Below are 15,276 nucleotides of genomic sequence, written 5' to 3'. Positions count from 1 at the left end.
GATAGTTAATATGTGCAACTACAATAACCTGCTGCAATACATACATATTATAAAACACATGCAACACTACTGCTTAGCAAATAATTTTGTGTGATCGAGTTTGCTGAGCTGCTAAAAACAAGTGGTTGAAAATATCCGTCTACTTTAATTATTTCAAAATAAACTGTAAAAAGAGTTAACCTTTCATCTTAACGCTTTACCTTCTTAAGCAAACTGATCAGTATGAATAATATGGAAAATATATATATATACATACACATACACATATACACAGACACATATATATACAGTGTGTGTGTGTGTGCGTGTGCGCGCGCGCACATGTGTAGTGCAAAACCTTTTTAATAGTATATTTAGTAGTATATTTTAAGGCTTTGGAGTGTATGGTATTACATACACTTTTTCTTTGTTTATACTCAAACCAAAGGAGAAGAAAAGGTGAAGTCCTTGTAGCAATTCAGCAAAAAAGAGTTTTGATTTTACTAAGTTATAAAAACTGATAGTTCCAAGGAAGTGTTTACTACATATAACAGAATCTTCACATTTAAAATATCCCATCCACCAATGGGAAAACATACAGTTCCTAATTTAGTGAGGTATTTAAGCCTCTGCATAGTCTCACTGGAGTTAATGAGTCTACTGGCATGCCAGAAGTGTATTCTTAGGCACTTGGTAAATCAAAATCTGAATTTGTCATATGTTCTTTATTCACTGAGAGATTTATAAAAGCCTCAGTTATTCTTTGTTTTTTTAGCTGGTTTTTGCTATGTATGCTTTGAAAGAAGAGACTATAATCTCACTAAATTGGATTGTAACATTTTCATTGATTTCACTGAAGAAAAAAGTCATTTTAATATTGAATTTCAAAGTCTCAACAGCATTTTTCATCACTCAGGACAGAGAAAGATTAGAACTGCCACGCACAAAAGCAGCATTTTCAGTTTCATTATTTAAAACCACAAAAACCTGCCAGTTTCATTAAAGCATAAGATGAATGATGAGAGAAGTCAAATAATGTAACTATTACACCAATATTAAAAGAGGAGCAGAAGTCTCCTTCAGATTCAGTCTTTGCCCTAAGTAACATACAATAACATTTGCAAACTGCCTAAAACGCCGTATTTTCAAAACCAGTGACTACAGAAAGGACAGCATTTACAAACAAACAAACAAACAAACAAACAAACAAACAAAAACACCCACACATTCATTGTTTACCTGTTCAATGCTAGGTTTCTCAAATGGGGGGCTTTCCAAAGATCCTTCTACTACAGGTTTCCCCATCTGTAAAATGCACTTCCTCAAAAGCTGTTAAAAATATATAAATTTTTGAAAATTAGCATATTACATTCATAAGGTCAATAGAAGTCACAGTTGTGCAACACTTCATAAGCAGTGTTGAAAATYTGCTCTGCATCTGCTGGCTTAGTCATCTAAATTTATAGCTACTTAACTTCACTGTGCATTGCTTCATATATCCCTTGAAATGCATATAAAAGGCTGCTTTGTATATGCGTAGGCAGCTATATTAGCATTTATGCCTACCAACTTTTCCTGATTTGTAAGTGAAGGTGGTAAGGCTGGTAGATGGATGGGACTTAGGGTCAGCTTCTGACACCATCAGGATGACTTCCGGCATAAGATACTGTGCATTGCAAACACCACAGTGTCTGGTCCACAGTGAGCCGCTATAGCTTCACACTAGAGCAAAGAAAACCTCTCATAAAATAAAGTCAATACACACATAAGGGGTCAGTGAACAGTGAAATTAGCACCAGTGTGAAAGAATGAAAAAACCTGACAACCTGCCATGCAAGTTCAGCTTACTTTGAACAGGTAGAAATAAACTTGCTTAGTGTCTGCATCTTCTTCTTTGTGGACACAGGTGAAGAGATACTCCACATCCAACACAATCCCCAGGAGCCTGTTCATTTCTTCTTCGGACACATTCTCCAGGTGAGAAACGTGAGCAGCTAAACAAAATAATAAAAAACAAACATACAAACTAACCTGTAAAAAGCCTGAGAGAACCAAAAGCATAACTATTCCCTGAAATATCTGAAACTGAGTCATAATATTGAGGGTATGGATCCTGTAATTGCCACAACAGGAGAACTTGTTATCAGAGGCTCCTTAAACATGTCACATATGAGCAGTTTGTAAAGACAGTCCATGGACGGTAATTCCCAGAGCAGAGGGAAGGCAATTGACTGGAATCACAGTGCACATCCACACAGAAAACAGATCTCAAGTCCTGTCTGTCTGCATTAATACGTTGTAATATAACTACTTATAGAGAGTTTTGTCCAAGAGCAGCTATGCTTTTGAGACAAAGTTTCTGGATTAAATCCCCATCGGTTACATAACCCACCTGCTGATACAAGTAGCACCCTGCTCTGTGAAAATGAAAAAAAAAAAAATCAGCTCAGTACACAGTGGACATGGATGAGTAAGTTTCACAAATATTTTCATATCATGTAAGTTCAAACAATGCTTTGTGCACATTATATTGGCAAAGCTTTTGCAGATTACACATGCCCATTTGTTGAGAAGTTTGCAAAACGGCATCTTTCAAGATGTCATAATTTGCAAGTAACAAACTTCTTTTATCACCTCTGAAGGCAAATATAGTTATACATTTGCAATTTTCCAAAGTTTGGGGTTTAAAGTGGGACATCCATTTAAAGCTGGTTTGAACAACTGGCCCCAGGAAGAGAGAAGAAAATTTAAAACAAAAATCAGTTCCTGGAACAAGACATTTGCATTACAATAAGTAATGATTTTAGCTGACTCCAAGACAATGTAAATGGTATGCATAAGTTTTCCTCTGAAATGTCAAGAAAATATCTTTTAAAAACAAAGGAAAATGATTGAAAAGATCGAGCATATTAGTTTTTACATCTTTTAACAGTATTTACTTACTGGATAATTATCGTATTATCCTAAATATGACAATGTGGTTATGACTGGTAGGGCATTTTCAACATAAATCTGATTCCTTAAGGAGAAAAGAAGTGGAGAGAAATAACATTGACTTGAAAGGATCATTTTTGTTGGCCACTCAGCAAAGATGTTTGTTTTGGAAAGTCTGGTATGACGTCTGTCAAAACATTTAAATTCAACAATTTTGTGCAGCTTCAACTAAAAAGGACAGCTTCTTTGGCTCAGAACATTAAAAAGGTACCTGTATTCATTTCCACTTAAATAAGCATTTATGATATAATCTCTTAAGCTCTGAACAATTCCATCTGCAAGCAAGATGGTCAGTGTGGGCTTTCTTTAATTACAAATATCCAGCATTCTAGGCAGAATAAAATGATTTCATTTCAGTCCTTGAACAAGATATGAAAGTTTAATAATCCCAGCTGTCAGTTCTGATCTTGTTAAAGTAACGAATTCCCTCCTAGATGAGCACTGCATTAGATAACATAGTAAAGAAGTCTTGGACTCAACTAGCAAATTCAGCATAAGAAGCCATTTCCATCCATTTTCCATAAAAATACTGAAAGTTACCTTGACTTCTGCATGGCCACATTTGAACATTTTATTATACTCTGGAACTAATATTACATTATACTCTGGAATTAAAACCCATGAAATGAATGTAAAAGTAACATAAGTCAAGTGTATTACCAGCGTGTATTTACTACAGGTTACTATTTACCACAGTCACAGATGCTTGCTTGTCAGTCCAACAAATTACCTTACTTGAGATGTTCACAACTTGTTCCCAGATTCTTGTGGCTGATATTAAACCTTTCAGTAAAATAAAAGCTTTAGTATACTAACATTAAATACTGTGCCACTCTTGACTTGAGTTGTACAACCCCATTCATCTGCATTGCCCAAAAGGTACATCCCTTCTCAGCTGCTGTTGCACTTAAAATCACAAGTACAGGTTGCTACAGTACACAGGAGAAGAAAGCAAGCAGAAAGAGCAAGGACAATGCAACAATATGAAGACCTGGAAAATAGCAAGTTAATTGTTTTGGTTTTGCAACTTCAGTAAGAAAGTACTTGAGCATATGAATAAAAAGCAATTAGAAAACAGAGTAATGAGGAAGATATCTGCAGTCTTTCTCAAAAATAATGAATGTCTGCATAAAAACACTAGTAAACTATGAAGGAGGACAGGTAAATGAAGAAATACCTAAATATGCTACATATAGGTACATAGCAGGAACTGAACAGATTGTACTAGGAAAAAAGGGAGCCTGAGTGCATACTTAGTGTATTAACACATAAATTAACCAGTTTTAAGAGTGCACAATAGACCTAAGACTGAAAATTATTACCAACAGGAAAACATGTCCTGTAGCACAGAAGAAAGCAATTAAATATAAAAGAGAGAAGAGCCTCTCACTACATAAACACCCGGTCTCGAGGCTGCTGGACAGTGAGTTCTCCCTACCCACAATTCAGTCACYGGTTCACAGTATTATGTTAGTGACCTAACACATTGCCCAGATAAAAGAAATATCCACAACAAAACCAGTATTGAGCCAAGCTGTGTGGCTGAGGAAATCCAGACCACAAAGAAAAGGACAAGAGAAGCAGGCTGTCTAGTGGCAAAACACGGCACACTGAAGAGCTAAGAGCAGACGAGGGTCCTAAGAGGGCCAGAAAACTCTGGAGTAGTGACAAGCAACAGTGAGAAAGGCAAATCACAGAAGCAGTGGCCTGCATATTTTGGTGTCACGATAAGTTTAAAGGCCTCAGTCAATAGTACAGGCAGTACTTGCAGACAATGCAACACAAGATGTGCATGTAAACTATTTTAATGACTTTGGTGAAAGAATGCATGCTGTAGGTAAGTAAACAGAAATAAGTGCAACAAACTAATATGCACCACCAAACAGACTTTTGCACCAAAAACTGCACTAGTTTGAAGACCAAACCAACTCCAGAAAGATGTCCTGAGTAAGAAAACGCACACTGATGCCTAAGATCACCTTCTGAAGAAAAGGAAACAAGCAAACAAAAACCAAAAAACCCTAACATCTTACTTTTTGGAGTTAAGCAGTAGAGGAATTTCTGCAGAGCTATTTCAAAGGCTCCTTGAGAATGAGAAAATGCAATGCAGGTGACACATCTGAAGCTTGCACACCTTGGTCATTCTGCTTTCAAAGGCATTGAGGAGGAACACTTAGAGATGAACAGGAAAACTATCTGGGAAAATACTGTTGAAAGACACATTTCTTGCCTGTAGTAGGAGGAAGCAGGCAGTAATTCATTTGAGTTATTTCAAATGAAGCACCGTTCTCATTAGCTGCAGTTGGCAGAATTAAGAAACTTTACTTTTTCTAAAAACAGCAATAAAGTTGAAGTAAATAAATTACAGTTTGTTCGGTAAGGTGTATTAACTGCTACAGTGGTTTACCTTAGTTCCCAAGTTAATGAGTGATTTAAGATTCTTAATTGATAAAAATAAATAAATAAATAAGGCTCCTTGGAACTGCTGAGGTTTTTCTGCAAAATACATGGTATCCACAAATTCTACTGAAAAACAGGGAGATGACAGACAAAACATCTTGTAACACCAAAAAAAGAATCTTCTGTCTTCAAAGGCCAGGAATGAAAAGGATGGATAACACAAGCTACTTTGACTGCATAACCAAAGGCAGCGCAGAGAAACTGAATGATAAAAAGTTGAATAAARTAAATTAACTAAAGTCACTGAACTCTCTGGGATACTGTGCATTTGATAATCTGCAAGCAAAACCATAAATCTGGGATATAAGGAAAGGGAAGAAAACTGCTGAAAAACCCATAAATAGATCAAATGTAATGAGGGCATACAATGAGAAGGGAGCAAAAAAGGAAACAAAACCCATACCAAAAAAGAATAGTTTGAATAATTCCACACAAAGTACATTATTACTTTCAAAAATACATAYATAAATAGCCCATTGTGAGGGTTTTACATTTCCTTCTTCTTATTTCACTGTTGGGTCATATCAACAAAATTTTGGGTCATATCAACAAAAATTAAAAAGCAACTGCTTCTTTTCAAGTAGTTTTGAATCTTATTATAGTTTAACTTTTACTAAATAGAGTCATCAGCTTTTTTCTGGATAACTGCAATTTTTTAAACAAAAAGTAAGAATGATGCCTCATTCTTTTTCAGGCTATGCAACTAACAAATCTTTCTGTAGGTAAGAGAACTTGCTTTAACAATGTCCAAGAATATTTTGCAGTTTGTTCTATAGCAACAAAATGGAATACAGCTTACATCCACTAGAGAGTCACTTGTACTGTAACTAAAGCACCTGGCAGATGAAAAAACACGAGGTTAATAAATGTTATATGAAAGATTACAATTATTATGGGTAGCTTAACAATGCATTTGCATTTTAACAACTTAAAAGATATGGATTTTTGGAAGTTAGTGTATGCATTTTTAGAAGTTGTGTCTCCATTCAATTTCTTCGAAAATCACCTTAGGGTTTTCCCAACATATTTTAATCCAAATTAATTGACATTTGGGTCCAATTATAACATCACTTCTAGGTCCTAACATGTCATCTTGAATTTTATCTTGCAGCAGCAGAGACTTCTGGGTATAAACACCTGGATTCCAGGAGAAAGCAAAAAGCTTACCTAGCGCATGGCTACAGCTGCGACACGGCTCGGTAAGGCTAACAATCATCTGCTGCAGGTCTGCTCGAGGAGGAGTAGGAGGTGGATTGGGGTTTTTCCAGCCATTGCATTTACAAGATTCCTCAGCCTGAAATCAACATAAATGAATATCAATACTATAAAAAACAGGAGCTTGCTGAACTAGTATGATTTCAAGAGTAATAAAAAGCAGCATTATTAATTGCAAGTTTTGTTTATCTACCACATAGATAGACTTTATGTGTTAGGAAAAAAATAATAGTACCCCAAACAGAAAGATTAACACAGTTCTGGCAACCGAAATCTGCTCAGAAGAACACATTTTTCAAACACTGGCTAATTCCTTTACAGAAAGCCCTTACTCTAGTTCCTACATGAAAGAAGTGTTCAGACACTTACTAATATATCAGCACTTACAAATTCTGCCATCTAGAAACTTTTAAGGATTTAAATACAAACAGAATATCTGACGGGCAACACATACCTCACTATGTTATCAGCTATACTGCCAACAAGGCATCCTACAACTAAAAATAAGGACATGATGCAAGCATAAACAGGAATAAGCAAACAATGATTGCACCGCTCAACGAAGCTGTCCAAGGCAAGGCTTAGCCAGCTCATCAAAGGCAACGAATGCCAGAGGCAGTGACCCCACCAACGAGACCTGCTGCTTATGCTGGGAAGTTTAGTTACGCACACTGGCTGTGAAACAACACTGGCAGCTAAGGGAGAGGTGGTGACTTGGGTAATCGTGTTTCAAAACATTTGGAAGTCCGAAATACCGATTCTAGTCAGCCAAAGAGCAGCTTTATGGGAGGGGATTTTCTTCTGCATATCCAAGGGGTTTTAGTTATTTTGGCAGTAAGGTTCTTCTAACAGCATTCATGTTCCTATCTGAAGACCTAATTATAAGAAAAGCATCCTTTTCTACTGCTCAGAGATATCTATGTACTGGCCTGTAACGAGATACTCATGAATTTGCAGCGCCAAGACCTCAGTGAGGAAAGTATGCCAACTGCTGCATAATATTCATGGCTCTGAAACACTCTTAGTAGGAAAAAATTGTGATGTTAATATATCCTGCACTACCGTGTCATTTTTCAAATAGATTCTGAACACTTTTAACACAATCTATTTCAGGAACCCATTTCATTTTCCTTTTGTGTTTCCAAATCCCATCTTACCTAAGCAAGAAGCACCTAAGAGAAGCAGAAAAGAGCGCAGCTTGACAGTTCCCAAGACTGACAGCTTTGCAGACTGATGGTATATCGCTCTTCCAACCCAATTTCAATGTTCAGCAACCTGAGCACTAAGAAAGCCACTGCCTATGTTTTGCTGAGCATCAGATGATGTTTCCAGCCTCTCTAATGCTTCAGCATTCACCTAGATGGACTCATGGCCCCACGCACCATGGAACCTGGCCACATTTGGTGCAGTCTGGCATGCAAATGGTGTTTCCAGAAGCCGGGGCCACCAGAACGACCTGGACTACCACCTGCAAGCACCCAGTAAAACCACCCTTCACATGCTTCCCTTGCAAAAGGGATAGTCTACGTCACCTGAGCCCACTGGCCTTCCAAGCTTACTGCGTGGGTGCAGACTATCTACCACAACATGCATTTATAATGTGGCATAAGGGAGATTTCAGTATGAAATGTGGAGAAGCATGGAGAAGATTAAAATTATTTTTATATATATATAATATTTTTATAAATTTATATATATAATATATATAATATTTACACACACACACACACACATATATATAAAACAACTCAAACTGCCGTCTGGAAGGATTTGTACAGATCTTGGTGAATTTTATGTTATTTTCTATCACATTTTCTAAGTGTAATACAACTAGAGAAATGAGGAAGGCTCCAATGTTATTTTACAGCAGAAACTGTCTCTTACAGTTTCGCAGGCACTGAGCCAATTTTACTTTTGTTAGTTATCCAAGCCTGTAAAATCTATTAAAGTTTTATGACTAGAAAGACAGGTCAGTGATTGAGTGACACCTGTGACCCAAGGAAAGGCCCTGTTGTGGGGACTTTGGACATCTGTGGGATGATTTGATGACATTCTCAATTAGCATCTTGCTAGCCAAACCCCATGCCAAATAAGCTATCCACATTTGCTTTGTGCAAGAGACAATGTTGCCATGAGAGTTTTCACAGTTAAATCAAAGAGCAATGCTGTCAGAAAGACAACTGTCAGAAAATTTGAATATTGCCAAAGTGAATTCAAGAGAATCATAAAGAAGTTCTCAGAAAAACAAATGATTGAATATTATTTTTAGGGAAGTAAGATTTGATCCTTCCCATGCAGCTTTCAGGACAAATGTTCAACACTATAAATAACTGACATAACATAATGCTTATTATTATTTGCCTTAAATCATACCACAATGAAACATCACACACACACACACACACACACACACACACACAAAATACAAGCATTTTGAGCATTTTTTCTCTGAGTGGAAGCAACGTTTCTCAGAAGCTCACCACATTATGTTTACTATAAAGCCTAAACTCTATAAACAGTGAGTAACTACACAAACTTTAGTGTCACACAATAATTAACAGCAAAGATGCAAACAAACAGATGTATGAATCGTGATAACGGCTCACTTAAACTGCCAAAAATAAATATCAACCCATCCACAGAAGAATAAAAACAGTGTGTTCAATGGCAGATTTTCTTCTGCTCTCAGTAGTATTTTCTTGCCAGATCTTTTGAAGCAGACGTTAATTTGTATTGCTCAAATTATTCCAGAGATCTTTCTCAAACAACTATCAGTTGTTTGGGTTTTTTTAATCTCTCTATAAAACACCAGAATTGGCATAAAAGTTCTGTAAACAAAGGAGAAGCACAACCTGAAAAGGTCCTCTCTAAAACTAAGCTTTCATTATAGGTCTTGACAGTGCAAGTATTTTGCACTGAATACTCGATGTACATTCCTCAGTGGCTTAAATTGCTGAGTTATTTCAAGTCTTCCACAGTGTTTTGTTAATTCATTCCTTTCTTTGACTGTCTTCAGCTTCTTTCTTTCTTTGTGTCACTCATCTGCTTTTCATTAGAAAATAAAGTATGACTTCACCTCCTCAAAAACTTTTTTTAAGATCAAAAACAGTTTTGAGGGGAGGAAGGAAGAGAAACATTTGAACTGGTACATCCAGTCCTTGGAGCCTTGTTTTCTGGGACATCTGCAGAGCTTTGATAAAGACACTGAAGAAAATTAGGGACTTTTGCCTTACTGAAGCTTGTAAGGTAATGAATGCCACCTTTGCAAGACCAAGGATCATGAACACTATCTTAATTGGTAGTTTTTAATAAAATTGGATGAATGCAGTATAATAAAACACAACACTTACACATCACTGCCCTCAGTAAAAACAACAACATAGAAGTTATGTACATTTCGCATGGTATGCCATTCTTTCAATAATCTTTTTTTGTGACCTTCCATGTTACATGGAGTGCTGTAGTGTAGATTTTAAACAGTTTAATTTTCTAAGGACGGTGAAAACGGCAGGTCTAGACAAATGAAAGTTATTGTTTTCTTTGAAATACTGAATAAACTGATACTGGGTTAAAAATGGATAGCAAAATAAAACAGCATATTTTAAGATACATTGTTAACATTTTTATTAGGAAAGCATTTGAAAGTTACAACATTAAACAACTAGGCCCCTTTTCAGTGGGTTTAGATGCTCAAATAATACAAGTGAAAGAAGTCTAAATAATACAAATGAATAACGTTGCTGTAGGTTATGGACTAAAATATTCTTCCCATTTTACAGATGGTAAAATGGGCATAGGAAGACAAGTTTCAAGCTAACTTACAAAGTAAAAGACCTGAAGAGTCTTAAAACTGGGTTTCAAAACCACTATTTTACTCAGTTCTCAACTCAAAATCATACAGACTGCCCTGTCTAGTAACTGAGATGCAAAGCAGACTCAACAAATTGTATATACACAACATTACACAACCTCCTACTTCCAACAAGTACAGGTACTCTAGAAAAATTATTTTTCCTCTCAGCATAAAAGCTGTGTAGCATACCCTACTATAAAATGGTTTTCTCCCATAAGTAGTAATCTCAAATTAATGTTTTAATAAAGAACATCACACAAACCATAACAAAAACATTGATGAATTTATATATTTTTCTTACTCAAATGTACATACAAATCTATGAAAACATTTAGATACTGCTTAGAGATCTACTCATACATATCAGGAAATCAGCAGATCCATTTGTCTTTAGCAATAGAAAATAATCAGTTCAATGTTTAACTCTAAGACCAAATTTTTTCTTTATTCATCAATCCAAGTATTTTAGTATCTATTTTTCCCACTGTTTCTCTCACCTATAGAATAGATGTAGGCTACTATATAAAGGTTTTTATTAGTAATAAGAATCCAAATTCCACCTAGTTAAGTTAATGAGAGATTTCTTATTTAACTTAAGGACTTTAACTGGGCCTGTAAGACACTGTGAAACAGATTTGCCCCACTATAAAAATGATCATAAGAAAGCCTTAAATATCCTCTACATGTCCTACATACTTCTGTTATTTCTCCAGAAAATGACCTTAATACATCTTCAGTTGAGCTTCGAGGAGCTGTACTCCCACCATGCAGAGTCCAGCAGTAATGAGTCTGCCTCATCTCAATCTGCTTTAGGAAAGCTAGGAAAAAATATTTCATTATGGAAACAGTGGTACATAGTTACATTATGAACTATTTTTCATGTGTAGGAACAGGAAAACACCATAGAGGTCACTCCAGGATCAGAATATGAAGTGACAAGTGGGAAGCAGTGCACTCTACCAAGGTTCAGCAGCTGGTCTGCAGCCTGGGAGAACCAGCTTTCCCTTCAAACTCTGCCACTAACCTGCTGCACAGCCTTGGTCAAATCATCTCATCACGTCCTTCTCACTTTTTGTCCATGTTTTGGGGGATTTTTTTTTTTTTTTAAAGCATGAGGGCTTTAAGGACATATTACTCCCTACTATTTGTGCAAATGCCTTAATCCACTAGGCTCTTAATTACATTTGTAAGCATCAAGGCATTACTGTAATATGTATAAAATAAGAAATAATCAATTTTACAGAAAACACTAGTGTACAAAAATAGTACATATTTAAACTGGTTTACAGGAAAAGCTCCCAGTGGGACTGGAGAGGGGACTGTATTTTCAGATACAGTAAACCAATAGGGAAGAAGAAAGTCAGTAAGACTTCCTCTTGCATTTTCATTAAATTTATTTATGGGTGTAAATCACACAGCGCTGCTTTTATATGAATGTGAGGCAAGCTCGCATGCATCATGCTCAGTTTCACACTGGAAAAAACAAAAACTGTGTGTGTGGCCATTCATATTTCTACAGTTATAGCAGTGCCAAATACTGCCCTACAAAGCATAAAGGAATACCAGGTATTTTCTAAAATTCAGGAGAACTGTGCCAATTCTTAATATATAACTTATTGTTCAAAATACCCTTCCTTCTCCCCCCTCCCCTGGGTCATTTTAAAAGGTATTTTACCCAGAATAGCTTTTTCCTCTCCCTTCTGTCCCTGACCACCTTCTTCACAGGGAGAAATGGTCAAGCTTGACAACTACAATTCTCCTGTCTCAATTCTTTATCAGGGAAATAAGAACCAAACAAAGAGAAAAGAAAACCCCAAAACAACGACAACAAAACATTTTCTACAGTCCTAGGCTGGGTCAGTGGCTCCCCAAGCTCATTCCAAAATCCTCAGTCTAGCTCTGCTGAGATGATATGCATCCTGAAGACGTCTCTGCCTGCAGTTTTTGGCTGTATCTCCCAAAAGCTGAAGCAGAGGGATCGCTGAAGAGTGACGAGGGGGTTCGTTCCCTCCTGGGGCCGGAGCAGCCTGCTCGCACGGCGGTTGTGCGCAGGGCAGTCCTGTCTCCAGCACGGCGCATTGCTGCTGCCGCCAGCAAGGCCCAGCCGCTGCCACTCCGCAACCGTGCTCTTCCCACCTCCTAGCGCTGCTTCTCCTCAGCCCAAACGAAGGGGCTCGCTGCCTCTGCTCCTCTCCATGTCTGAGAGCTTAAGTTTCTATTCAACTTTATGTGCTGAAGCAGTACTTTCCTCTCCCATTTTACATGGGAGAAGGCCACCAGTGCTAAGGATGGCATTGCATACTTTCTCCACGCCAACCTGAACAGCTCTATGCACATTTACACAAGATTCACGTATGGCTGCTACTTGAATGAAAACATAAGTTACCTCATTTTGGGACCGGAGATGGTGCAAGTGTTTGATACCTCTCTCTCTCTCACAAATGGAAACAGGCAAAATAAATGGAATCAAAGTTTCAGCCCAAAGTAAGAAAGTTCAAAGTTATTCCCTGCACTGCTACAGTCCAGTCCCTTGCAAACCACCGATGTTGTGAGCCAAGCACTGCAGTTCTGGAGCACCTGCCAGTTGTTCAAAAAGAAAAAYAGCACATTCTTCTGCTCTCCTCCCTCCTTATCCCATAGGACAAACTGCTTGATTAGTTTACAAGAAGTTTCCTGTTCGTCCACTTGCTTATGTTTTGCGACATGAAAGAATGCTGCCTGGTATTAAATTACTGAAGAAAAGCAAAGTAGCAAAGGTTGGTTTTGCATTTTAATCTGAGCACAGGGCAGTGTTTGGTTCTGCAGTTGTGCCTGGCTCCGGGGTGCCCTAGCCACAGGTCGCACGGGCTCAGCTCACTACAGTGCCAGTGAGGACATGGCTCTGACTTGCCGCAGAAGGACGGGAGACTAAGGCCAATAATGCTACCTCGTCACAGCACCTGCAATGCAAACTGCCACTGCTCTGCACCCATCGCTGGAGATCCACAAAGGGAAGAAAAAAAGATCTGACTAGGGAAGGAAAGGGGGAGAATCATGCCCACTCACCCCTCCTGCACACACACACACACCCCTAACAGCTCATGAAAATCTCACACCTTCCCTGTCCAATGCTGTTTAACAGCATCGCAAGTCTTGGTAACATTAAAATACTGGGAGGCAGAGGGGAATAAGCACCAGAAAGTTTTGAACCATGTCACCCATCCTGCAATGAGGGCCTCAAGTTTCAAACACACTAACTGCTCTTTTACGTTACCGGCATTGGTGGCATCTTGTGATGTCCCACATATGCATCAAGTCTAAGAGGAGATGCCTGAATATTTGTAAACAGCTAAAAAATTGAAGCGTGTGTGTGGTTTCCTTAACTTGGCCTCATATGACTTAGCATTGCAACATGCTTTCAGCTTACAGTTAAAGCACCTCACATCACCAGACAGGACTACAGAGCCATATTATAGTGCTTCCTCATGTATATTAGCATTTAGGTTAGCCCTTCACTTCACATTTGCCCTTCTGAGAGTTCTGATCTAAGGGAACAAAGAAAATAAAATACACTTTTTCACAAACAGCTCAATTATTTTCAATGCCAGAAACATTACTAGAAGATTTCATAACACCACTGCCACCCTGAACGCGTCAGAGTTGCTGTGCATCCGTGAATGGCCATGACAGCAGTAACACAGCTGATGGCCCATGCTCAGAGCACACTGGCCCTGCGCTGTGTGCAGCACAGTCCATGTGCCCAGGCACAGATGACAACACCAGGTGTCACGGACCTCCAAAGATTGCAAAGCTGCAACTGTGACCAGGCCCTCTCAATCTCCAGCAGCAATCAAGCCCTGTTTTCCCCATCCAGAAGAAAAATCCAGGCAGAGGGAAAGATGCACGGAGGGAAACCCAGGGCAGTGTCACTAAGGTGAGCACAGAAAGCCCGACAGCACTGCAGACGAGAGAGGCCTCCGTGCCCTGCCTGCACCGAGGTGACCAGCGGGGACAACTTTCCCAAACAGAGAGACGGCGCTTCTTTGCTCCTCTGCCAAAGCCGCTAGCGACGGTGCCAGCTCGGAGCAGCGGCGTTTGGGTGGCGACAGCCCTCGCCGGGGCGCGAGGCCGGCCCAGCCCCCGGGACGAAGGGGCCCCCCCGCCGCCCCCCGTGGGACACACCGGCCCCGCGCGGTGTCTACGCGGGCAGCAGCTGCGGGGCGCGGTTAAGCCCGCGGCAGGGCCGGAGCCGCTCGCCCCGACGCCTCCCCCCGGGCAAGGGCGAGCGACCCCGCGGGGCCCGGGCGGGGGCGGCGGGACGGGCACGTCCGCTATTGCCCGGATCGACGGGGCAGGGGAGGAAGGAGGAGGAGGGAGGTGCTCCGCGCGAGGGCTTGTTTTCGGCGTGCTTCGGGCTCATTCTTGCTGCTCCTGGCTGGAAGGCTCCGGGGGGCGGAGGAACCACCAGCCGCGCCACTTCCGCGGTTCCCGGCAGCGGGGAGCGCGGCGCTGCAGCCGGCCGCCCCCCGCCCGGCCCGGCCCGGCCCTTCCCCACCGCCTGCCTCCTTCCCTCCCTCCGTCCCCTCCCCGGCCGCCTCAATCCCCACCCTCCGTGGGCGGGTGGGCGCCCGCGGCCGGCGCCGTACCTTGCAAGCGGAGTAGACGCCCAGCTTCTCCAGCTTCTTGGCCCGCGGAGCGGCGCGCAGCTGCGCCTTCTTGCCGGCGGTGCGCGCCGAGCCGGGCCCCCCGGGGCTCTCGGCGACGGTGCGCGCCGGCCCCCCGGCGGCCACCCCCCC

At 40.2% G+C, this 15,276-nt stretch overlaps 1 protein-coding gene across 9 annotated transcripts in view; it reads right to left on the bottom strand.

The window, feature by feature from the left end:
* Positions 1-15,256, bottom strand: part of KAT2B (lysine acetyltransferase 2B) — a 45,875-nt gene extending 30,619 nt beyond the window's left edge. For 4 of the 9 annotated variants that reach the window (XM_026078136.1, XM_026078133.1, XM_026078132.1 and 1 more), the window contains exons 1-4: positions 15,127-15,227; positions 6,601-6,727; positions 1,828-1,973; positions 1,219-1,308 (exon numbers count right to left, since the gene is read on the bottom strand). In XM_026078136.1, coding sequence (XP_025933921.1) covers positions 1,219-1,308; positions 1,828-1,973; positions 6,601-6,649 — 285 coding nt within the window. In that variant the 5' untranslated portion in view covers positions 6,650-6,727; positions 15,127-15,227. Of the gene's footprint in view, positions 1-1,218; positions 1,309-1,545; positions 1,702-1,827; positions 1,974-2,371; positions 2,397-5,006; positions 5,204-6,600; positions 6,728-15,126 lie in introns of those variants that run through there. The other 5 variants (XM_026078130.1, XM_026078137.1, XM_026078129.1 and 2 more) reach the window with 5 other exon arrangements.
* Positions 15,257-15,276: the final 20 nt, after the last annotated feature.

This window comes from Apteryx rowi, unplaced genomic scaffold (genome assembly GCF_003343035.1).
Source record: "Apteryx rowi isolate R43461 unplaced genomic scaffold, aptRow1 scaffold_470, whole genome shotgun sequence".
Lineage (NCBI taxonomy): Eukaryota > Metazoa > Chordata > Aves > Apterygiformes > Apterygidae > Apteryx > Apteryx rowi.
Note: the sequence above shows the minus strand (reverse complement) of the source record. Positions and strands in the feature narration are given on the sequence as shown.